Source organism: Podarcis bocagei, assembly GCF_964188305.1.
Source record: "Podarcis bocagei genome assembly, chromosome: 5".
NCBI lineage: Eukaryota > Metazoa > Chordata > Lepidosauria > Squamata > Lacertidae > Podarcis > Podarcis bocagei.
The window spans coordinates 49,804,147-49,828,742 of NC_138129.1; the positions used below are offsets into that span (position 1 = coordinate 49,804,147).

The following is a 24,596-nucleotide window of genomic DNA, read 5'->3' on the forward strand; positions in this document are numbered from 1 at the left end:
TACAAGATTTACTAACATGAGTATAGAAGCCCCCTGCTGCAGAAGTCCAACCCCTAATGTGTGGAGGACAGCAAAGCTAATATCACAGAGAGGACAGAGAGTGGCTGTCTAAGGGCAAGTTACAAATACAGTGGTACCTCAGGTTACAGACGCTTCAGGTTACAGACTCCGCTAACCCAGAAATAGTACCTCAGGTTAAGAACTTTGCTTCAGGATGAGAACAGAAATCGTGCTCCAGCGGCGTAGTGGCGGCAGGAGGCCCCATTAGCTAAAGTGGTACTTCAGTGGTAAGAACAGTTTCAGGTTAAGAACGGACCTCCAGAACGAATTAAGTTCTTAACCTGAGGTACCACTGTAGTGCCTTCTCTATGATGGCACAGCCCATGGAATCTGCTTCCTATTTAAAGTCACCAAGCCTTGATTTTTTTGGGGTTTAGGGATTTGGCCCAAATCTGAGTTTTTAGGAAGGCCTTCAGCTGAAAAACATTTCTCCGCTTACTATGAATATGTTAGAATTATTTTCCTTTCTCTTTACCTTCGCTTCGTTTTTCCTTGGTGTTGTGTTGTTTGTTAGTTTTGTCATTTTTTGATTTCTGTTCTTACGATGTTGCTATTTTCTGATGGTTGTCAATGTATTTTGTGGGGTTTTATTTTATCGCAAGAAGCTTAGAATTTCTCTTTTGGGGGGATAAAAAGCAGGATGTAAGTTTTAGATGAATATCATTATTACTATTTTAGCAAACTTCTGAAACTTGAGACTGGGCTCATTCATACCTTGGCATCTCATGGAATAATGCTGCCTGTTCTTGCAGATGCTCAAAATCAGAAGATAATAAATTAGGCTTCAGCCAGGGCGGCAGTATCTCAGGAGCTTTGTTTATTCAGAGACCCTGGTCATATCTTCCCTAAAAAAAAAAATCTGTTTCTGAGAAATTGCTGGTGAACTAAGCCTTGAATGTGTTCTAAACAGTGCTTTTTCTGGGGGGAACGCACTTACCCCTAGACATTTTGTGACTCTTTGTACTTTTGTTCATTTATTGTATTTATTTTCCCCGATTTGAACAATAAAATGCTGATTTTCTCGAGTCAAAATGAGAGTACCCCTAAACATTTTTTAAAAAGAAAATAAACACTGGTTCTAGAAGTATGGTGTTGTGCATCTGCCCCGCGGGCTTTGAGATTTTGAAGGCAGGACATGTCTCCGCGCAGAAGCAGCATCTCCATTCTTTCCCCCCAGGATATTTCCTGTCCGGTATATCAAAGCGCCCACGCTGCTGCGCGCTAGCTGGGCGGCGGAGGCGCAGCGGCTTCATCCCCGCGGAGCCTTTTGACGCGCAGTTTTACACAGAGAGGTTTTTGCTCCAAGTGCTGTTTTGTCCTTCAAGAGACACGGAGAGCAGAAAAACGTGCCATGATGATAAGCGGCCAGGGCTTTTCTCCTCGAAATTGTTCGTTTCTTTTTTAAAAAACACACACACCCTATCCATATTTGAGTGTTTTCGAATTCTTTTTTGGGTCCCCCCCCCTCGCCGTCCCGTTAAAGATCTGTGCTGCTTCTAAATTTAAGGCGGGTGGCCGTGTTTGTTATAGAAAAAACAAAAGAGGGTCTTCGAGCGTATACTGTATTCTCTTTGGTGTTGTAGTGGGATCATCGCTACCAGAAAAGGCACAGAGGTTGAAAAGTGCGTGGGTTTTTGTTTGTTTGAGTGGGGGAAAGTGTACTTTAGATTTCTTAAGGGAAAATATTTTACATTAATGTTACCATCCTGAACATACCTGCTCTGAAGTAAGTTTCCGTAACTTTCAAGTAAGCACGCTTAGGAATGCAGCTTTATTTTAATGCAAACAACAAAGCTGAAATTGATTGTTGCATACAGTACTGTAATAGATTTTCGAGAGATCATTGCATTGCATTCAACAGGCAGTGATTTGGGCTAATTCTTTTCTCTAAGTGCATTTAGCCTCAGAGCTAAATGCTAAGAACCTAAGTTTCAGCAAACCTTATGATGAACCTGTTAAAAAAAATAAATCAAAGTCTCTGTGAAAGACTGTGTTTCATAATTAGTCAATGCAGGTCTAAGAAGCGGCATTTCTCCCACACCCCAGCCCAGTCATTTCTTTTTCTTTTTTGGCAATAGAAACTTGCTGTGTGTTTTTTTAAGCCTGGCTGCAGCCACACTGTACATTTAAAGCATATCTGCCCCTCCAAAATCATGGGAACTGCAGTTTAAAGCGGCTGGGAATTGTGCCAGAGTTGAAGAGCTTTCCCCCTTATATTTACAAAACTTGTTTTATTGTTTTATTTTTAAAGTCTGTTAGGAAAAGGGATAGCGTAACGTGAGTGGAGTTACACCATAACATGAAATGAGTTATCTCATATAAGGCCTGTACAGCTCAGGACCAGGCAAGCTGAGAGACCACCTTATTATGGTATCCCTTATATACCCAGTAAGTCAGTGAGGTCTGCGGCAGAGCTTCTGCAGGTTCAAAAAATGTCAGAAGTCTGTTCCACAGTAACTGGAAGCAGCAAATTTGGTGCAGCTGCCTCTGTTCTTCAGAATAGTATGAGATATATCAGGCACCTATTCTCTGCACTTTCCAGAAACAAGTGAAGACCTTTTTGTCTGATAGGCTTTCCCAGCTAAATGAATGGGTCTCTGGCATGAGTGCCTATTTTGTACTGTATTGTTTCTTAAATATATCTGTGGTGCTTTTAAAACACTTTTTGCTGTTTTAATTGTGCATCACATTGAGATGCTTGTGTATATGGTGATGAATAACAAGAAGAATATTAAATACATTTCATTTTTTTTTTTTATAAAATTTTTATTTGGTTTTCTGATTTTTTAGAGACAAGACATACACAAATAAAAGACTAAGACAAAAACATATATAAAATCAGCAAATTCCCGTTTCATAAACTTGTTCCCTGACTTCCCCCCACCTCCCCTCGTGCATCCCAGTTTCAAGGTTATATCAGCAAGTTGGTATTTCTCCTCTCAACATTCTTATTCATCTTATTACCTTTTTTTATAATAAAAATTAATTTACCTAAGTTGGACTTAAGTTCTCTTCCGTCGATTTTCATTTTTTCTTAATTAAGAGTCATAATAACCAAACTTAGAAATCTTAAGAGTTTTTAAGAGTCTCTTCTTCCCTCCCTCCCATCCCCGGTTTTTGTCCCTTCCCAATAAGGATCCAGATTCAAGATTCTCAGCCTGGGTTCCTCACGTCCGAGGCTTTCAAATCCCTTTCAGTCCCTCTCCGCCTGTCCTGTTGGTAGTCCTTTATGTCAGTCGTCAGGTCTGGGAAAAGCTCTTGCACCATCAAAGTGTATCCTCTTCCCACAAGGGGGTTCAAAAGTAACTGCTGGAGAATTTCCACGAAGCCTATCTCTTCACAATCAAAGTCCAAACGGAGGCCCCAATCGTATTTCTTTATTTTAGTTTTCTGTATTCCATTTTGTCCCGGGACCTCCTCCTTCTTCTTCTGTGTCTTTCGCAGAGTTGTAGTAGATATGTTCCCAGCATTTCCTTGCTTGTGTTCCGCAGATGTCAGCTTTTGGTTGTTGCTTCCCAGGATTACTTCTTCTTTTTCTTGTTGTTTAGTCTCTTCCAGCTCTGTAGGTATTGTTTCCCATTCAGCTGTGGATTCTTTCTCATTGAGGTCTTCAATACTAAGAGCAGAGTTGCCTGTTCCCAAGGTCATAGTCTCAAGTTGTTTATTCATGGCCAAGCTCTGTTCTTGTAAGATTCCCACCAATTGAAACATCCTTTCGATTTCCACAAGTAACTTTCCTTCCACAGCCATTGTATCCATTGTAGTTTCACAGAATTCCCCCTAGGGGGAATCTGGTTACTTATTAGCCTTTTCACCAACAATCCTTTAACTGATTATTATTACTTTGTTTCCAACAGTTTTAGCTCAATTATAACTCGTCTTAGTCCAGAGGGATCTTAGATGACAAATTTTCCACTTTAAATCAGCCATTTGACAGCTTTGACAGCTGTCAAACTCCGCAGCTCTTACACAGGCACCAAAGCAGGACGTTCCCGGGCCCGGGAGGGGGGGTTGGTTAAAGCAAAAAAAAAAAGGTTCCCAAAACTCCACTCTCCAGCCCAAAATTTCCCTTAGTTAAATCTCGGAAGTTAATGTCCTTTTTAACTCACCCCACCAGGGGTAGGCTCTCCAGCTTAGCTCTTGCGCCGTTGCTTAGATCGTCTGCAAGGGGGGGGGTGCGGACTTCCTTTTAGACACCCCCCGCTCGTCTCCAATTCAAGGTAGAATTTTTATAAAGTCCCAATCCGTCTTACTCACGGGCGATTCTTTCAGTCCAAATTTTCAAGGAAGGAAGTCAGCGCTCTCTGGTTATGGCTCGCGGCTTCGCTCCACCGAGGTAGCGATCGACTCTCAGTGCCACGCCACCCCCGTATCCCCTCCGCAGCCTTTAAAAAGGCTCTTTGCGAATCAGGGGGGGCGCTTAAGGCACCCGCCGAGTCTTCAGTCCGCAGGCTTCCGCGCCTGCGGTTTTTAAGGGTCCCCGCGTCGCCGGCGCGGCAAAGACCCATCCTCAGTGGAGCCGATTCCCTCCGGAGCTCGGAGGGAATCCGCCATTTCCAGATCGCGTCAACCCGGAAGTCCCCAGAATATTAAATACATTTCAAGCACATCCCCTCAAAGAATCCTGAGAACTGTAGTTTACCCCACACAGAGCTACAATTCCCAGCACCCTTTAACTACAGTTCCCAGGATTCTTGGGGTGGGGGGAGCTTTGAATATACATTAAAGGTACATTAAAGGTATATAGCTTAAGAATTAAGTATGTGCCTCTGTTTCAATAGGAAATAGGTGTATGCATATTATGTGTGAAGAAGTTGTAATTGCATGTGGGACTAGCCTTGCCCTCTCTGAAATGTGACCCCAAGCAACTGTCCACTGCGGTAATATTGTCCTCAACCCCAAAAACACTCACCCTTGTGTTATGGCTTCAAGGTGGCCAGTCTCCCCACCCTACCCTACCCCACCCCATTTTCCTTTTAGTTGACACCTTCAACATTTCATGACTTAGCTGCTCTCAGGCATAGACTTGAATTATGTGAAAGGTAGTCTTGAATTTATTGTTGTGTGAAGAGTTTTCCTGCTTTTGGTTAAGGAACAAGGTCTCACAAATTTGCAGAGTTATATATTTCTTAATCAAAATTAAGAAAGCTTACTGTAAGAAACCCAGACTTCAGGGAAACAAAACTGTTTGAAAAACTAAATTAGAACAGCTTCATCATGGCAACAGGACATTTAAAACAAAACAAAATAAAATAAAATGCATAGTTATTGTTTAGTTAAACATACAATGTTTATTGCTTTTTTGGCAGGTGGTTTTTCACATTATTGCTTCAAAGAATATTTGATATAGAATTACACAACAACTTTTTTCATCTTCCTTCTCTATTCATTTAAGCATATTTTCAATCAAGGATCAACAGCTGTTCATCAAACTAGTAAAAGCTACATGAAATCTAGATATGGGGAGATAAGCAGATGGCAAGCAACTGTACATACAGCTAAAAGCATTCACTTTTCACCAGCATATATTACTGTAATTGCAACTATTTAAATCTATAATACCACCATTTTAGACAGTTGAAATCATTTTATGAAGTCTTACATAGGTTAAATCTGCCTGCTTATTGTGCAGTAGCAATTGGTAGGCAATTTACATAAGTGGGAGTTGATTTTATGCATTTGATATACATGTTTGGATAACTGAATTCTACCTCCTTGATATTACTGTGATTTACATCAAATGGTCAGAATCTTTATACACATTCCTTTGGCATACTTAGTACAGGCTTCTAACTCATCTCCTTGCGCTCCTTTCCCCAACTAGCATAGCCCAGAAATCTTGCTGGCTTTTCACAGCATTCCAGCCAACATTATACCACTCTTGGAGGCTTACAAACCTACCCCTTTGCTCTCTGGGTCTCCTACCCGAGCTGATGTTGCTGGTGTGGGCTTCTTCCTGCTGGCAAATAGGAGGCTCGTGTCTGTGGATGAAAAGGACAGGGCTGAACTTTGCACATTTCCCCTTTTGCTGCAGAAAGCAGGGAAATGCTTCAGGGCCTGCTGTCGGAATTGCTGATCCATAAAGACATAGATGATAGGGTTAACACAGCTGTTTGCGAATGCCAGGCAAGCACTGATGGTCAGCCCCCACGTGAGAGCCATCATTGCTGAGCAGCGGGGATGGATGTCCTGGGCCATGGTGAAGACGAAGAATACCTTTAACACGTTGAAGGGCAGCCAAGAACAGATAAATGCTCCAACGATGGCAAAGATGATCTTGAGGGCATTGTTTCTCCTCTTGCCTAGGTGGACATGGCTTTGAAGCTTGGAGAAGATAGAGCAATAGCAGAACAAGATTACTCCCAAAGGCAGGAGGAAGGTCAAGATGAGCATAATCAAGCTGAAGGTGGGGGAGGGCTCATCATGGCACAAATACTTGTCATCCACCGGGTTCAATTTTCTGTAGAATAGAGATGGCATCCCCAGCAGAAGGGAGAAAACCCAGATGCAACCACAGCTCACAGCTATGCTCTTCTTGGTGCTGATGGTCCTGGAATCCCACTGCTTGGTCATCACAAGGAAGCGTTCCACACTCATGCCCATCAGGAACAAGATGCTAGAGCAACGGTTCACAGTGATGGCGTAGCTACTCAACTTGCATAGCCCCTCGCCAAAGCACCAGTAACCGAGGGCTTTTGATACAGCCCAGAAAGGCAGGGTGCATACGAAGACCAGGTCAGCCACGGCCAGGTTGAGGACAAAGGTGTCCACGAGCCTCTTCCGGCCTTCCTTTCGTGCCATCAACAGGATCACAAAGAGGTTCCCAAAGAAACCAATGAGGAAAGTAATGTAGTAGACGGTGGGGATAAAGATATAGGCAAATGGCAGTTCTTGCAGGTGGCAAATGTCATAATTCACCAGGTCACCATAATTGTCTATAGCGGATGACTCATAATCTCCGCTCCAGGTTTCAGTCATCGATGATCCAGTCACCATCTGAGCAGGTTCCATCTCTTGTCAAGGACCAACCAAAGAGTATTAAGTTGCTGCTATTGCATAGGCTGGCCAAAGCACTATGATCTGTAACAGGCTGGGTGTCTTTCTTTTTTAAAAAAAAAAATTGAGAAGTTGTTTTCTTGTTGCTTTTAACAAACTGTGGTGACTTCCTTTTGTTTTCAAGAAGAGTTAAAGGGTGGGGCCAAGCTAGAAGGTATCAGATCAACCTAATTTTGGAAACCCAAGATTGCAGAAAGTGGGTATTGGCATTCCTGGGTGTGGCCAGGGGCACATACGCACTCAGTGGTGTGGAGTGTGCCACGATGTGCAAACCCAATGACAACTGCTTTTCTCGTTGCAGAATTTTGATTTTATTTTTTGAAGTGCGATGAATCACTGGCCATAAACATGCATAAAACAGGTCTTTTAGATGGAGATGTTAGTATCTATAATGGATTTGAATATATAGTTTTATATATGTTTTTATTAAATAGCATTGTTTTCAGGATGCCTCATGTGAAGTGATTCTTAAACAAAATGATCAGCATATACAAAATTGTTTGTCTTCACACAGAGTATAATGTCAAGCTCTGCTCTTTGACACTACTGCTTTCTTTGCAAAAGGGCTTCCACCTGAGTTCTCAAATCTATTAAATTACTAGTGTTAAAGTAGGTGCCAGGCAAAAACCCAAGCTTTTGGCTAATTAAACAACTTATGGCTTTTTAAAGTGTGTAAGGGTGAATTTATTGCTTTTCTTTGTTACTAGGGTATGTGCTTTGTGTTTTTATATTGTCAACCGCCCTGTGATCCTCAGAGGACGGGCGGTATAGAAATGTAATGAAGAAAAAGAAAACAAGTGTTGCCTGAAATCACCAGAAGAAAATGCCATTCTTAAACCTTATGTCTTCCTACAAATCCTTCATGTTTCCTCTCCTGCTTCCTGCTCATTATGCTGAAATAAGGCCCTGGACGTCTGTCCCCAAATCCTGCCTTGATGGCACCACTGGATGTGGGACACAGGTCTGAGGCTGACTACCCATTGGGAACATCAGGTTTCTTCCCATAGTATTATGGGAGGGTTGAAAGAGCATCTTTAACGAATGCAAACATTTCTGAGAGGCTGGTTTGTTTTCCTTTTAAGGTACTGGAGAGCCAACAACTCAAAAGCATTTAAGTTCACCAGATTGGTTTTCTGTGGTGTTTGAATTTAGTGTCAACAAAACGAAAGCTATCAGCTTCAAAGAAGGGGCACTCCAGTTTCAGCTGCCACGGCATAAACTGCAGCTACACTATTAAAAGTGAATCCCAACGAATCTGCTTGTTAGTGTATTTTAATGCCCTAGAAAAGGAATAACCTAAGGCTGAGTCTGCACTGAGAAAAGAGGATTTACATATACTTCATGTATTTATACTACATATCCAGACCGTTACATGGTTTTTTAAAAAAATTATAAAATCACCAAACAATACCAGCTGCAGAATATACTTAAGATGAGGAAAGAAGCACCGGGCAAGGCAACATCGGCTCTTTGCCCACATTCCTGCCCATTCAGATAATCACTGAAGCCCACCACTCATTATGGTTCTGTGGGGCTAAGGTTGGCTAACACATCTGCTCTGCTTCAGGACAGGCACTTCCTTTGGTTATTTCCACAACTAAAGCTGGGAAATCTCTCTTCTCCCCACCCATGTGTATGTGCGTGTGTGTGTGTGTGTGTGTGTGTGACCTCACTGTACATGATTTAAGTGTAATATAGGTGTTCACTGTGCCTCCTATACATGAGCATACCCTTTGCCCCACCCCAGATATTGGATCCTTGGACAGATGTTTTTTTTTTTGAGCTCATCTAGAAGTATGGTGGTCATTTACACATTGCCAAAGTGGATGAAATTTGTCACCCCCCCAAAGGACAAAGATAGATTTGCATGTGTTAATTTGCATTCCCTTTTGGGAAGGACCTTAGCTTAGTGGTAGAGCATCTGCTTTGCATGCAGAAGGTCCAAGGTCCAATCCTTGATATCTCTCCAGGTAGGCCTGGTAAAGATTCTCTGTCGGGAATCTTGGAGAGTTGATGCCAGTAAATGTAGACAATACTGGGTAGAGGGACTCATGGCCTGACTCAGCATAAGGCAGCTTCCTATGTAGATATATAAATAATTCCTATCATTTAAATAGAAATACAATGCACCCCACCATAGTGAGGAAGGCTGTGGCCAGGTGGCCTGTGTATGCCTGTTCAGTCTGCTTCCTGGGGGCTGTTGACGGGCAACTAACGCCCTCCTCTCCCTTCTTTCCCTGCTTTGTCTTCAAACTGGGCTTGGACTGGCCAGCCCACCCAACACAGGATGCCTTCAAAGAGAGGAGTGTGAAGGGGCGCATGGGCAGCCTGTCTCGAAGAGAGATCTATATAAATGATGAATAATAATGAGAGCAATAAGTGTAACGTTTGCTGAAACTAACTGATGGCAGCGTCTCCAGATGAACAGGTCAAATAGCATCATGAACTGTAACTCACCTCCTGCTAGCAATTTTGTTGTGGTTCTTACCAGTACTTCCAGATAAGATAAACAACCAGTCCTGCCTCCACACCTGCGTTTTTGAATCTTTGCCAGGCTAAGCTTGCATTTTTAACTCTTTGCCAGGCTAAGGAAGCTTCCCAACCCTTTCCCACCATCTCAAACCATCCCAAGTTCACCCGCCTGTTATTTGTGCCTCTACTTGAGTATCTCACCATCCTTAATGCTTTTCTCCTGGATGGTGACCCGTGAGACACTTGAAATCGTTCCCTTAATTCTATAGGTAAGAAATTGAGGCCAGCAGAAAACATTATCTGGCGTATATTATAGATCCATGAGCCTAATACAGTTGCAAACATACATCTCCCCACTAGACCATTCACGTTTCTCCATGCCCAAGTTAGCTTTAATGGTGGGTTATATCTCAATCTAAGCATAGAAAATTTGACACTGGAGCTATCAGGTAAGAGCATTATCAACTTTTTTACAAAGAGAAAAGAGAGGCCTTGATCAGATGGGAGCCTAGTAAGGCTTGGAATGCAAAAAAGAAAAGAAGAAGAGTATTTTCTTTGTAATGATGAATTACTGAGTAGCAAAACAAACAACAAACAACCCTCCCCCCTAAAAAACTAAAAAGGCAGCCATGCCAAGTCACCGCCTCCACTGCAGATTCCAATCTGCCCTTTCATCTCCATGTTTCCTGTCATGGCTGAATGACAGCCAGCCTCCACCCAAAGCCACCACGAGGCTAGTCCTTGCTTCCGACTTTCTCCTGCTGCCCAGTGCCTGAGGTTAACCTGAGCAGGGGCTCTGCAGGCCAGCAAGGGGAGGCTGCGGTGCATCCTAGGATTCCTCCATGTGATCTTCCATCAAGGAGCCATTCGGATAGAAACTGCACTTGCGGTCACCTGGCTCTCATGTCTGCCTGATGTCCGTTTCTGTAGACAGCTTTATCTTCCTCAGGCTCTCTTTGACGAGGATGAACTCAGGCCGGCCATCTTGCTCGCCCTTCAAGACCAGCTCCCTTTCATACTGTAAAGGAGGGGAAATGTTCAACATCTTTTCATTCGTTCTAGCCAGAGAGATAATTCTGCACAAACATGAGGCTGCAGCCTATTGCAAAACCAACGCCCCTATTGTTTGATTAAATGAAAGTCATACACTCACACCTGAGCTTCATTGACACTGGATTTAGCAGCAATTTTGATAGGACTGAAAATGCTTGAGGGAGGCATTGCTGCCCATGGTTTACACACACACACACACACACACACACACACACACACACACACACACACAGCTTTTGTCCCATTGTCACTTCTTTTTTATTTTATTTTTTGCATTTTCAAAAACAGCATATTTAACTCCCTCCCCTCCCCCTGTCCCACTTACGTGTGTGTGTGTGTGTGTGTGTGTGTGTGTGTGTGTGTACACACACACACACACACACACACACACACACACACACACACCATATGACTTCCCTTCCACCCTTTTCCTGGTTCCTTTGCTTTTCTACTACTCCACTTAATCCGCATCTTTTTAATCATCCAATTTGTTATCTATTAAATACTCTATTTCAACTCTGCTGGATTTACTCGAGACCTGCTAAGCTATGTTTTTGCTTATATTGGTTCTTAACATATTCAGTAAACATTGTCCATTCCTCCTTGTATTCCTTATCTTCATTTTTTCATATCCTGTTCGTCAGACCAGCCAGTTCAGCATATTCAAACGTTTTACACTTCCTTTCTTCCTTAGTGGGTTCTATACTTGCTCTCCACCTTTGTGTCCCATTGTCACTTCTGATTAAAACTGATTTGGTATGTTTTTGAAACAGTAAAAACACAGCAATATCTGCTTACCAGAAGGGAAGAGGTGCTTGGAGGACAGGGTCTGCGTAATATCAAAACTGTGTGTGTGTTTGGGCCTGGAAGGAGAACTGGCTATCTTTACTTCTGAAGATGAACGATGTAGAAGGAACTGAGAGAGATGCTGGTCACACCTGAGGGGAAGGCTGCCACAAGGGAGAAGGGTTCTATACAATGTAGATACTACATCCCCTAATAATCCTGGGAACTGTAGTTTAAGGGTGCTGGGAATTGTATCTCTGTGGGGGTAAAATGGATTCTTTGTGAGTAGATCCTGTTTTTGCTAGGAAGACAAATAAGCCTTGATGAGCTGGGTGTGTGTTAGGGATTAATAATATGGACTGATCACAGTAGGATGAAGGAGGTTATAAGACAAACTTGATGTTGTGATACATCCAGAAAAACTAACTGGGGAACGGATGGTAAAGACCTGGTCAAGCTTCTGCTGTCGTTTTCTTAGCTCTTCTTCCAGATCTGTCAAGGGCTTTTGGGTTTCTTCCTGCTGCTTCAGCTGCTTGATTCTTCTGGCTTCTAGAACTCTCTGAAGCTCGGGCTTGTGTTCTGGAAGGATCCCCCTACAGAAAGGACAACACAGCACAAAAGCAGAAGTTGATGAGCCTTTCTTCTCTTCCACAATGCCTGTTATTCTGCACCCCCTCCTTCATCCCATTGACTTTCACCAGATTCCATGATAACCCAGGGTTCTCCTGACAAAATATTATATTTGGGCACATGCTTAACTTATCAGACCTATGAAGAACTAAATATGGGCTCTGTAAGAATTGGACTGTTATATTCCAAGCCCTCCTCCTCCAGCGCCCAGTCAAGTCGATTGGGAGTCCCAGTGTGGTTTCTCTCCTGTGTATTGGGCAAAAATCCCTTTCTTATTTGGCTTAGTGGATACCCCGAGTCGCCATGCTAGATGCTAGATTTAAGTGCTTCTGAGAGATATCTCATGGACCCACACCCAACAGAGATTGTGCTACTAAACCACAGAGCCTAGGGCTTGCCAATCGGAAGGTCGGCAGTTCGAATCCCCACAACGGGGTGAGCTCCCGTTGTTTGGTCCCAGCTCCTGCCAACCTAGAAGTTCGAAAGCACATCAAAGTACAAGTAGATAAATAGGTACTGCTCTGGCGGGAAGGTAAATGGCGTTTCCGTGTGCTGCTCTGGTTCGCCAGAAGTGGCTTAGTCATGCTGGCCACATGACCTGGATGCTGTCTGCGGACAAACGCCAGCTCCCTTGGCCTATAGAGCAAGATGAGCGTACAACCTCAGAGTCGTCCACAACTGGACCTAACGGTCAGAGGTATCTTTACCTTTACTTATAACTATGACAACTCTACCCATGAAAAAGAGGACACATCCTGGAAAAAGAGGACATATGGCAACCCTCTGGAATCTCCTAGGTTCTACACCACCCTGGTATGATTCAGAGCAGCCCCTGCCCTCTGGCAGCCTTGGATTCTCACGCCAACGGTCATGTAAGATTGATTTGATTCCCCGCCTTGTTCCCAATGCAGATCTTCACTCAACTTTTCTTCCCTGGCCAGGGAGGCACCATTTTGTAGTACACCTCAGGGGCCAATGCATGGCATGTTCTCTGTTCAAAGCTTTAGTGCCTAAACTACTGCAATTCCTGGATTAAAGACACTCTCACCTCCTTTGAGTGAAAATCAGTTCCCGGTGCAACTCCCGGTGGTGCTTGGACTCCCTCACTGGGTTTGGCAGTTTCTTAGGCTCAATGAGGCTCCTGTGGCTTTCAGATGCCTGGTAGGTGCCATGCTCAAAGCTTCTGCTGTCTCCTTCTGGAACATAATGGCATGACAACAGTTTTGAAGCCTTCAGAAAATTCATTACAAATTTTCCTCTCTGCTTTCATACTGTAAATTGGCTACAATGCTGTTCAGCATCAATTTGTTGAAAGTATTTTTAACCTGCTCTTCTTTAAGGGTTCCAGAGTGGTGTAAAGTAGGACCTAATGTCAACAGCACTCTCCCCACAGAGAGTCATTCTCTCTTCCCCTCTGAATCCCTGGCTTCACCCACTGAAGTTGGGGGAGTCTGACCCCCAGGGTCCTAACACCCTGAAGCTGCTCCCTCTCTGGTCCGTGGGTGGGGCTAGGTTGGTCTTCCCATTGCTGTTTTCTTGAGGCATGTTGTCCCTTAACTATTCCAGTAGTGAGCTGTGGAAAGATCTCTAAATGTTAATGAAATGGCTTGGATAGGCATATCATAGTGTAGATCAGGGGTCAGCAACCTTTTCCAGCCGTGGACTGGTCCACCGTCCCTCAGACCATGTGGTGAGCCAGGCTATTATTTTGAAGAGAAAAAAAGGAACGAATTCCTATGCCCCACAAATAACCCAGAGATGCATTTTAAATAAAAGGACACATTCTACTCATGTAAAAACACCAGGCAGGCCCCACAAATAACCCAGAGATGCATTTTAAATAAAGGGACACATTCTACTCATGTAAAAACATGCTGATTCCTGGACCGTCTGCAGGCCGGATTGAGAAGGCAATTGGGCCTGTGGGCCTTAGTTTGCCTACCCATGGTGTAGATCTTCCTCAATACTTGGGGCTTACTGAATGACTTGGTTGAGAACAAGGCAATTCACATGCAGTTGAAGTGCAGGCTTGAATTCTCTTCCATTTCTGAGATCCTTTAAGACAGGGTTGGCATTGTAATGCAAATGACACATCAGGTCAGTCACAGATGGTCCATCAAGACTTCTGTTATGTTAAGTCTTCCACACAGATTATTATTATACAAATGCACCCCCATGTGGCGAAACCACAAATTCCACCACTGAACATTTCAGTACCTGAAATCTATGGTTGCTACCTCTTTTTTCACCACTCCGGGGCACATTTATACCATTATTTAACCATGAAAACCTTGATAAACTGTTTATAACTCCATTAAAAAATGACCATGTGAATGACATTTAAAAGAGGAAATTTTATGTGGGTTTTAAAAAGGTTTCACATGGTGATGGAAAAGCTGAACAGAACGGAATGAACACACGCAGTACTGGCAAGGACCTGGAAGAGAATCACCCAGCATTCCCTACCTCTAACAAGGCAGCCCCCCCCCCCCCACTAGCACAGAGCTAACAAGAAGCTAAATAAAGGGGCACACTTATTTTGATCATATGCAAAAACCATTTAGACTCCAAAAGAGTACTTGGGGCAAGTTCCAATAGTCACAGGCTGAATAGACGCCATCCTTCTATGCATCATACAACAGACTTTTGCTGCTATGGCCAATTAATACATTCAGTGAGTAAGAGGAACACAACCCCCATTTTCCCACCCCCCGGGACATAATGCTTGCATAGTTTCTCCCCATATTTATAACTACTCCCTCTGCTTTTTGCTTAGGACTGTAGGACAGACAGCTGGCCCCCACCCATGCATAAAGGTAAACGCCACATGCACTTCACTGCCCACTTTTATCCTTGGCCACACCCACTACTGGCATGCACTCCCCACATAAGAGAATGTAGCCCTTGGATTGAAGAAGGTATCCCCAGCCTGCTGTGAAATACTCTTACCTGGGTTCAGACTGCTCTTCTGAGTTCTGTATTCACCCTGGAACAGAAAAGGCAGCATTTCAAAAAGCAATGGATCAACAAATGCTTGCACTTCTGCTTCCACCACACTTGCGTCCCAGGGGTATAGCGCTCACCCTGGTTTGGTTTCCTTTGAAAGGAGATCATGGGAGGCTTATGACATTTTATAATATTGCAGTTTGTTTACAAATATGCAAGTGGAGGCAAACAGCTGAAACACTCCAGCGCCTGGTGCTCAATCTCCAGCTCTTTCACTGGCCAATGCATGAAGGTTTTATACCAAACTCCCTGTGAAAAATAAAGCTCTTTGCCAATGTTTCTAAAGTGCTGTGAAATTAGCAGGTGAAAGGAGCCAGACAGAATAAAATGCAGACCATATTTGGGCCAGTCACTATAACATACCCTCTAGCTGAACCCAAAATCATTAGAATAACCCTCATAATCACCTGCCTGCCTTCTGTTGGAAAGGAGTTCAGATACTGTACTACAGTTCGCTTCTGGCTCTGGAATACCCAGCTGCCGCTCACAGACCTTCCTTCCTTTGCAAATGAAGCTTTTCCGTCATCCACAGTGCTAATAGGCTGCCTTATGTCTGATGCCTGTGCATTTTCCTAACCCCATGTTACTTTCTGTATGACATTAATTTGCCCAACTCTTCTATTTTGCTCTGATCATTCACACAGGATCATCTCAACCTGATGAAGCTATTCTGGATCCCTCGGTCTCTCTGTGCAGCTTTGAAAGATTAGGTTTTCCATCTCCGATGAGATTTCCCTTTTAAGCCACTGCTGATTAGCCTGTCATCTGTCAGGCTCAGGTTTGTGGCCGCCTCATCCAAAGTAAACAATGCAAGACTATTATAATGGCATAGATGCCAGCAGGCCTACCCTGCCTGTTCCCAGGCATTTAATGGACACTGAGAAGATACTAACAACACATGGGGGGGGGCATTATACAAGAGCGTTCTGAGCTTCTGCCCAGGCATCCTCATTACTTTTCCCCTGCATGGTCTTACAGAGGAGCAAATTAGTACTTCTGTTAATGTACCTGCACATAGACTTTCAGCAGGTCAGACAAAACCAACCTCTAGTTCTTCTACATCCTAATCATATGGAGCTGCGGGCAAAGCAGAACATCCCTAACACATATCCAGGGCCTGTCCAATACATTTTGCTGCCTGAGGCAAAGGATATGATAACACAAACAATCTCCCCACCACATATTCCACCATAGAGAAGCTGACCAGACAGGCAGTCAAATCTTACTTCAACACTTGTGGTGAGGCAGTGTCCACCATTGAAACTGAGGGCAACAGGCTAGCTCAGAGCATGCTCTGTCCTCCAAAACCTTGCTGCTGCCTGTTCAGTCACTGCCCTGCCTGGTACCCATTTGCTGCCTGCTCAGACAAAGGATGCCTCAGCATCAGTCATGTGTGCCAAGAAATGCATTCACATACATAGTGCCTACTGGGGTGTGTAGCCTGGGCTGGCTGCCTCTCTTCCTGTTTGCTAGGTCAAGGCTCTGCACTGGGAGATAACTAGGTGAGACTGCTGGCCACTGCCAGAGTGTCAGTTCAGGAGGATGGGAGAAATGGCTGGGGGGGGGGGTTCAGGAGCAATTGGGGGTGGGGCAGTTGCATTCACTACCTGAGACAGCTGCTTCCCTCCACCTAATCATAGGGTTGGCCCTGCCTGATCCTTACAGGTTTAAATCTCCAAAGACAAACAACACATTTGCTAGAGGAATGTACTGCAGCAGCAGCAGATTGAATGCATCATTCAGGGAAAAGACAAACATTCCTGTTAGGGATTTCTTAGATGCCAAGTTTTAGCAGTTATGCTTAAAGAATAGCATGTGCTGCTCCCCTTCACCTGATGTGGCTCTTTCCCTGGAAAACTAGCTCAGCTGCTTTAAAGTTGTCCTCAAAACCATCATCTCCATGCCTATGAAGTTCAGGAACATAAATGCAGCTTCATCAGTATTCCTTCTGCCTTTAGACCCAAGCTCTCCCCTTTTATTGAAATGTTGATCAGTGTTGCTTTGCTCTGCGCCGATTAAAAGCTCATCCATACTGTTGCTTTATGTGGATAATGTGCCCTCATTAATTCTCCATTGTCCATATGATGTTATCCTTCCCACACTTTCCCCTCCCTTGATCTGGATTTTTTCATACCCTCTCCTTTTCAGAGCATTCCTATGAGCAAATCCAGGTTGAGGGAGGGGAACTTGTGGGAAGGAAGTGACACGGAGATAGTCCTATGGATGGTGGAGAATTCATGCAGGTACAGGAAACTTACTACCCACATCAAGCGACAGTTTGAGCAAGCCCTAAGAAATACAAAGTTTCATCTTGCTTCAGCTGAAGTGTGAACAAACCATCTCTAAAAGTAGCCTTTCTGGCAGATCTACCTCATCCTTTTCAATTAGGATTTTGGTTAGGTGGCTGTGGAGAGGAAAGGGGATAGGTTCAGTGGATCAACGTAAGAGTGAAAATGATGACTAGACATAGAGGCAGGATTAAGTATAATCTAGGAGTTTATCCCTGCAGGAGGTTGTTTTGCGGGGGCAAGAACTGTTTCCTTCACCTGTATGTAACAGGACAGGTCTGACACAATTACTTTTTGCACCATAACAGCCCTGTGTTGAAGAGAGGTTACCAGAGGATTAACACAAAGCATGTGTATGACACTATGTCCATCTGCACTGTGGGTGAACAACAGTTCCCATCTTTTGCACTTCTGAGAAATATGACAGCACCGTTTCCTAGTGTGTGAGATGCCACATCCTCTACATAGTCCAGATGTAATGGAGGGTTTAGTCTTTCTGTGAGTAGCATAACAATCGAACAATACGTTTATTCCCTATCTTGGCTTTTCATTAAATGTAAGAGAAATGTGTGGTTCAGTGCTAGAGGAGGGTAAAGGTAAAGGACCCCTGGACGGTTAAGTCCAGTCAAAGGCGACTATGGGGTGAGGCACTCATGAGAGGGAGAAACAGGAGACAGAGGAGGAGAGGAAATATAAAGAGAAATTGCTTCTAAGGCAGAAGCAGCCTTGTTGGTGCTCACATTAAAAAAAATAAATGTATTTGCTCTCACACTGTAGGACACCAGTGGGGGGAGTACTTAGCCCCTAATGAAGCTCTAATAGTGAAATGGTGCAGCTATAGGGAGTACAGCCTGCCCTGTACCCCATATGGTGCCTGTTCCATCCCCAGTGGTCAAGAAAGATTCAGTGGCCAGGCTGGGTGGCTGCTGTTTCTGGAATAGAAGGGATGGTATCTTGTCCTTCACTTCAGGAAGCAAAATGACTTGGGCCAGCCCTGAGGTCTAATGTACAGTATATTGTTCATTTCAGATTTAAACCATTATACTTACTTAATCATTCATACTACACAAAGCCCATCCACTCATCAGTTTAGAAGCAGTCAAGATGAAACGATTAAGCCCAAATAAAAAGGTCATATAGTATTTCTAAGAAAAGCTCAGGGTTAAGCTTCCAAGAGCCCCCAGCAGATGAATATTCCACAGTTGTCAGCCATCAGAAACACCTCTGCCTCTCGAGAGATTGCTTTATAGATTGCCGTATTGCCATGCTTCTGTTGTCATATAGACTTAGTTCAAAGACTATACGCAACAGAATGTGGCCGACTGATCAAAAAGATCTCGTCATGATGTCAGGGATATGACAGACACAGGCTTCATCCCCTTTATCAGACCACCAACAAGAAAGCTACTCACCCGTTTTGACTGTGAGGCCCCCATGGCACTGACTGGAGGAAGCTTTTCCCTCCTCACTCTCCTTTCCTTTAAAGCTGTGGAACGTTGTCTCTGAAGTACTTGCTGTGCCAGAACAGTTTAGCACTTGGCTTCACTTTCTTCTAGAAAAACACCTGTGAACTAAGTCCTCCTGTTGATTTACTTGGCAGTGGAGACGGTAATGTGATTGTGGATGGGCCCTGCTTCTTTTAGCAGGCTCTTCACAAAACCTATTAAAGCCCTTAGACTAATCCCTGGGTGTGTTGTTGGATGTAAAAAAAAAAGGGGGGGGGGGACAGGTGTCATGTGACACGTTCCTTTAAGAACCTTTGGCTGATTAAGCAGAGGATGTCATTTTCCAAGTCTGGAACGCTGAAACATTTCCTAGGGTATCAACAAGGTTCAGCAGAAAATGGATTATTGAATTATGCACCCTTTAGATTATTACAAATCAGATAAAGTTGTTTGGGCTAACATCTTAACAGAGCAATCCTAAACACCTATTACATTGCTGGGTCTAATGATTTGCTATTACTGCTATAGCTCAGCTGAGAAAGGGGCGCACACACGGGTAGAAAATACCATGGTGGGAACATGGCAGACATGCCCATAGCATCTCTAGAAGCTTCACCAGTGCTGCTGCCAATGCCCACCTGCTGCCCCCATACAGTGGCTACCAATTAACTCACTACGGACGTGAGCCCAGTGCAGGAATCTTTGGTTCATGCCATTTATGAAGATTACATTCTGTTACACTGCATTTTGTGATTCTGTACCAGTGTATGAAAAATTGCCATTCCTAAATGAATCCAGGATCTTTGGAATTCTGGAACTGCCTCCAGTTTCTTTTCAACAAATAAAATTCTCAATAAAGAGAGGATGGGGAAGCAGCTTGTATAACCCACATATTTTATTTTATAGCACATTCCTATGCACACCCACTCAAAAGTCACAGTAAGGCTGTAACCTTATTCACAAGGGGACTTCCTTCTGAGTTCTCATTGATAAGACTGGACACTCCATTATTAGTTTTGTGCATGTGGTAGCATAGCAGTGTGACTAGAGATTAGAATGCTACTGCTACAGCACTATTTTTAGTGTTGTATGGCGGGGGCAGGGGCGGGGGGAGGTGTCTGCTTACCATTTCCTTACCAGATGAGCCTTCTGTTTTGGCCAGATGGCTTAAATTGGAGATGCACAATTACCGGTACCCATCCCTCTAGTGAAAGCATAATTTCTATTGTGTCCATTATCCCTTCTCTTCTTTCTCCCACTAGTATTTGCCCTATCCATAGAACTTCTATGAGGAAAAGGTTTCACATGCTCTGAGCCCTTTATGCTACCCCATGAAGATAAGAAAGCAGTCTTGCCTAGTTAAAAACATCATTAAAAAAACCAGTCAATCTTGGAATGATGTGGATCACTATTGACCTATTTTAGAATGGTAAGAATGCACTGTATCTTCATACAAGTAAGCAGTGGATTTGGGGAATGGGGCTGACTGGATGGTTGAGATTTCTCTGAATCTTTGGAACTCCCTATTGATATTTAAGCTGACACTTTATTGCTTTAGACACCTGCTGAAAATGTTTGTATTCCAGCAAGCCTACCCAGACATTACTGTGTGTCCTGATTTTGTTTTTTATTAGTAATTACTTTTTATTATTCTTACACACTGCTTAATTTTTTTAATTAAGTAGTTTTATATTTTTTAAGTATCCCACCCTTTTATGCTGGTCTATGACGTCTATGATGCGGGTGGCACTATGGCCTAAACCACAGAGCCTAGGGCTTGCTGATCAGGTCGGTGGTTTGAATCCCCGCGACAGGGTGAGCTCCTGTTGCTCGGTCCTTGCTCCTGCCCACCTAGCAGTTCGAAAGCACGTCAAAGTGCAAGTAGAAGGTAAACAACGTTTACGTGTGCTGCTCTGGTTTGCCAGAAGCAGCTTAGTCATGCTGGCCACATGACCCAGAAGCTGTACACCGGCTCCCTCGGCCAATAAAGCGAGATGAGTGCTGCAACCTCAGAGTCGTCCGTGACTGGACCTAACAGTCAGAGGTCCCTTATGACCATAATAAAGATTTGTATTGTATTGTAAGTGGTTTATATATTTTTTGTTTTTGCTTTAATTATATGTGAATATTGAGCAGCATTGCACTCTGTTAGATTATTTCATCAGTAGTGCTCGATTAAGTGACAGCTCTTGGAAGTACAGTATAAGTCCCTGTCTATAATATGGAGGTAAGTAACACTGGACTACATGGCAGGGTTGTTGTAAGCGTCGCTCCCCGCATTAGCTATGAGAAAATTATAACAATATTGAGCAGTTTATTTTTCTGCTACTACAGAATCATCTGCATGGCGATTAAGAAAAAATAGCTAGAAGAAAGGTGAGCCCGCCCCATTCACATGTTCGCATCCCACAAGAAGATCGAGTTTAAAATACTCCCGTCCCCTTTTTTGTGTGTGGCTGCCAAACAGCACTTCAACAACACAGTCCCGGATTTCTGCACTTTTTTTTCAAACAAAAGACAGCACAAAAACAAAAGATAGCAGGAAATCCGGTCGCGAGACCTGCCGCTGACAAGCCAGGGCGCTCTCGAAACAAATCGACCAGCCGTCCTTCTGCTAGTGCTGCCTTGATGCCGCGACACGCGCACCCACCTTTCTAGGAAGAGGCGAACCATAGAGAGCGCTCCATCGCCGGAGCTCTATTGGCGGCACTGGAAGTTCCGGTGCCGCGCTGGCCGTTCGTTCATTCTGGGCGATGCGGTGACGAGACCTGGTCTGGGCCTTGCGGGTTTCCGTCATGGCTAACGGTGAGACGGGTCGGGTGGGGGTTTGCCTCAGCGGGGGCTGCCCCCGCAAAGTGACCCTGCGCCTTGTTCCTCCTCTCTGACTAACTGCCACCCCCACCTTCCAGAGCGGGGTGGCGCCCTCGGGGCGAGGACCAGAGGCTGGCCTGGGGGCTTCTTCGCTAGACGCCCCCCCCCGCCGTCCGCCACCCTTAAGAGCCGGGAGGCCCTGACTCAAGACGGCCTCTCTCTCTCTCTTCCCTTGTAGTGTATTCGCTGGACGGGCTGCTGGTGTTCGGGTTGCTCTTCGTGTGCACCTGCGCCTACTTCCGGAAGGTGCCTCGGCTGAAAGTCTGGCTGCTCTCGGAGAAGAGGGGCGTCTGGGGGGTATTCTACAAAGGTAAGCCTCTCGCTCTCGACCCCAGGGATCAACCGGGAGGGAAGGCGAAATGGGTGGGAACAAGTCTGGGCAGCCTTCACAAACTGCCAGGAGAGGAAGAAGTTCTTTGCCTATTTTATGCCATAAAATGTTCATGCCATAAAATGTTAAACAAACAAACAAACCTTCAAGGAAATGTTCCTGACAGTTGGTAGAATGGAGTTAAGCTTAGGAAGCGTCTGCATTGTGACTTGGGATGCATCACAACAGGCTTGTTTATGCGATCGGTCGCTTCAGAGATGGGGGGGTTGTTGTTGGTTCTATGGTGAGTTTTGATAGCTGTTTTTTTGAGGAGCATGGGGAACCACTTGTTCCTAGGATCTCTAGGTTACAACAGGACAAGTGCATAATAAATCTTGGTTCTCAGCTTCCTTCTTTTAATTGCTTAAGAGCAAACAAAATTATTAAAGCTGCTGTAAAAAAAAATACTAACTTCAGTAGAACAGAACTTAGTAAGTGGTAAGCAACAAGTACTCAGTGAGGTAGAACTTCTTACTGTTCAGTTCAGACAGAATTTGCATCTCTCCCCACCCCTATTAACCATTTCTAATATGGTCACTAGGCAATTACTTGGTGGGGAATTTGGATTTCCAGCATAGTTGAGTTTGATGCCCTTGCTTTAGTTTATGTGGTAATAAAGACGATCTAGTGCTTATGCTGAATTCTCACAAAAATTCTAAGAAGTAATGTGTGCTCTATACGGTTACAACTTGTAAATCTCTCTCTTGTTTTCCAGCGGCAGTGATTGGTACTAGACTCCATGCAGCAGTGGCAATATCCTGCATTGTAATGGCTTTTTATGTCCTCTTTATAAAATGAATCTCAGCACTTCAGATGGACAGTGTTGTTTGAATGAAGATGCTAAAGAAGGCATATCTCTTTTGCTTCAGAGGACAAAATATCTCTTAGAGGAACTGACACAGAACCCTGCACAGATGTCAAGGGGAAATTCTTCTATGACCAAGCCTTTTTTGAGACCAAGGGAGTGGCTTTTATAACAGCAACCATCGTCTGTGCTTCTAGTAAGCTTGAAAATGATCAACAAAGATTGTTTTATGTGCAGATTCTTAAAATCAATACTACAATTTGCACAAGGAAAACCATCAAATGTTTGTGGCAAATGGAAGTTAATAATTATGTTTCCAGAGTCTGGCACAGAATAGAGGGGGGAAGGATTTGCATTCCTGGTGTTTTAAAGGGAATTGCTCTAAATCCCAAAAATGTAATAATGAACAGCAAAGTACAGGTGTGGATTTTGCTTTCATTGGCTTTTTTTCTTTTATTAATGCACTTTTAAGATTGGAGGATAAAGCTACATAAAAATTAGTAACTTGATATGGTAAACTAGCTAGTAATAGAGTAAAATCTTTGCACAGTTCAAAGAAGTGTTTATGCACTTTTTACCCTTGAAGGAAAAAAACAATCTGAATCACAAAGGAAATAAAATGCTGTTTGGTGATATATTTGCACCACCTTGGCATAATTAACAGCCTTACCACCTCTTGTAAACAGCCAAGAATGGCTGAAATGCTGCAAGTTCTGTAGCACACAATTAACAATTGACAACAATTCAAACATACCCAGTTTTTGGATGTTGCTGTGTAGGAGAAAGCAATGGGGACATATGCTGTTACATAAGTTAATAGATGTTAAAATGTTTAAATTACATTTAAAGATCGTAACTTGTATATTTTGGAAAGTGTATAGACTTTAAAGGTGAAAGATTTATGTTTGCTTTCTTTTTTAATGATTCCCTTTTATGTTCTTTTTCTTCTTCACTGTCCTTATTTGAATTGTACTCCCTTTTAACCTTGTCCTTACATTATAGGAAGTCATCTAGAGTAGAAGCAGCTACAGTAGAAGCAGTAAAAGTGCATGTTTTATTTTAAGTTTTCAATGTTGAAAACACTTGATGGACAGAAATTCACAAGTAACTTCAGGACTGGGGTATTTTTTTTAAATCCATAGTTTGCATAAAACTAAAAAGGCAAGTTTGTATGTCAGCACAGACAGGAACTGTCTCTTACTGCATTTTTATAAATTGGCAAGAAGTACACTGGAGCCCTAACTGGGCCTTTGGGTATTTCAGAAGTATGTGTGTGAATAAACCTTCCTTATTTTTCTTCCCCATACTTTGTATCTAATAGCCTCTTGACATTTTATTTCTTATTTTCATGGGTGGGAACTGAAGGAATATGAATGAATTCTACCAGCTGCATGTTCCAGGGAACTGAGAAAGCAAAAACCAAGTTTAGTGCTCACATAATGTTCAATTCCTGTTTAGAGTGCTACTTGATTTGAGAGTGGTTTTCTGATACTAAAATTAAGATGTTTTCAACTTCAAAATAAGTATAAAAGCACAGACTCAATGCAATACAGAACAAATAAAATTGTATCTAAAAAAGGTAAAGGACCCCTGACAGTTAAGTCCAGTTGCGGCGCTCACCTCGCTTTACAGGCTGAAGGAGCTGGCGTTTGTCCGCAGACAGTTTTTCCAGGTCATGTGGCCAGCATGACTAAGCTGCTTCTGCACAACGGAACATTGAAACCAGAGCAGCGCACGGAAACACCGTTTACCTT

General features: G+C 43.5%; 3 protein-coding genes across 6 annotated transcripts; 1 reads left to right on the forward strand and 2 right to left on the reverse strand.

Moving 5' to 3' along the window:
• Positions 1-5,368: 5,368 nt before the first annotated feature.
• Positions 5,369-7,086, reverse strand: GPR25 (G protein-coupled receptor 25). The gene has a single exon (XM_081194215.1). It carries the CDS (start codon positions 7,069-7,071, stop codon positions 5,950-5,952), a length of 1,122 nt encoding a protein of 373 aa, XP_081050341.1. The 5' UTR covers positions 7,072-7,086; the 3' UTR covers positions 5,369-5,949.
• Positions 7,087-7,172: 86 nt separating this feature from the next.
• Positions 7,173-22,743, reverse strand: LOC308586986 (protein FAM107B-like; the record flags this gene model as incomplete). Of its 4 annotated transcripts, none has more annotated exons than XM_081194230.1 (6): positions 7,173-10,606; positions 11,876-12,020; positions 13,106-13,253; positions 15,007-15,043; positions 18,764-18,922; positions 21,033-21,433. In XM_081194230.1, 5 exons carry the CDS (start codon positions 18,785-18,787, stop codon positions 10,490-10,492), a joined length of 471 nt encoding a protein of 156 aa, XP_081050356.1. In that variant the 3' UTR covers positions 7,173-10,489. The 4 variants fall into 4 exon arrangements, with proteins under 4 accessions (XP_081050356.1, XP_081050354.1, XP_081050355.1 ...); XM_081194228.1 differs by lacking the exons at positions 18,764-18,922; positions 21,033-21,433 and adding exons at positions 19,749-20,146; positions 20,178-20,586; XM_081194229.1 differs by lacking the exons at positions 18,764-18,922; positions 21,033-21,433 and adding an exon at positions 22,142-22,743.
• Positions 21,460-24,148, forward strand: TMEM167B (transmembrane protein 167B). The gene is made up of 3 exons (XM_081194237.1): positions 21,460-21,601; positions 21,846-21,977; positions 22,753-24,148. Exons 1-3 carry the CDS (start codon positions 21,592-21,594, stop codon positions 22,833-22,835), a joined length of 225 nt encoding a protein of 74 aa, XP_081050363.1. The 5' UTR covers positions 21,460-21,591; the 3' UTR covers positions 22,836-24,148.
• The last annotated feature ends 448 nt before the right edge of the window (positions 24,149-24,596 follow it).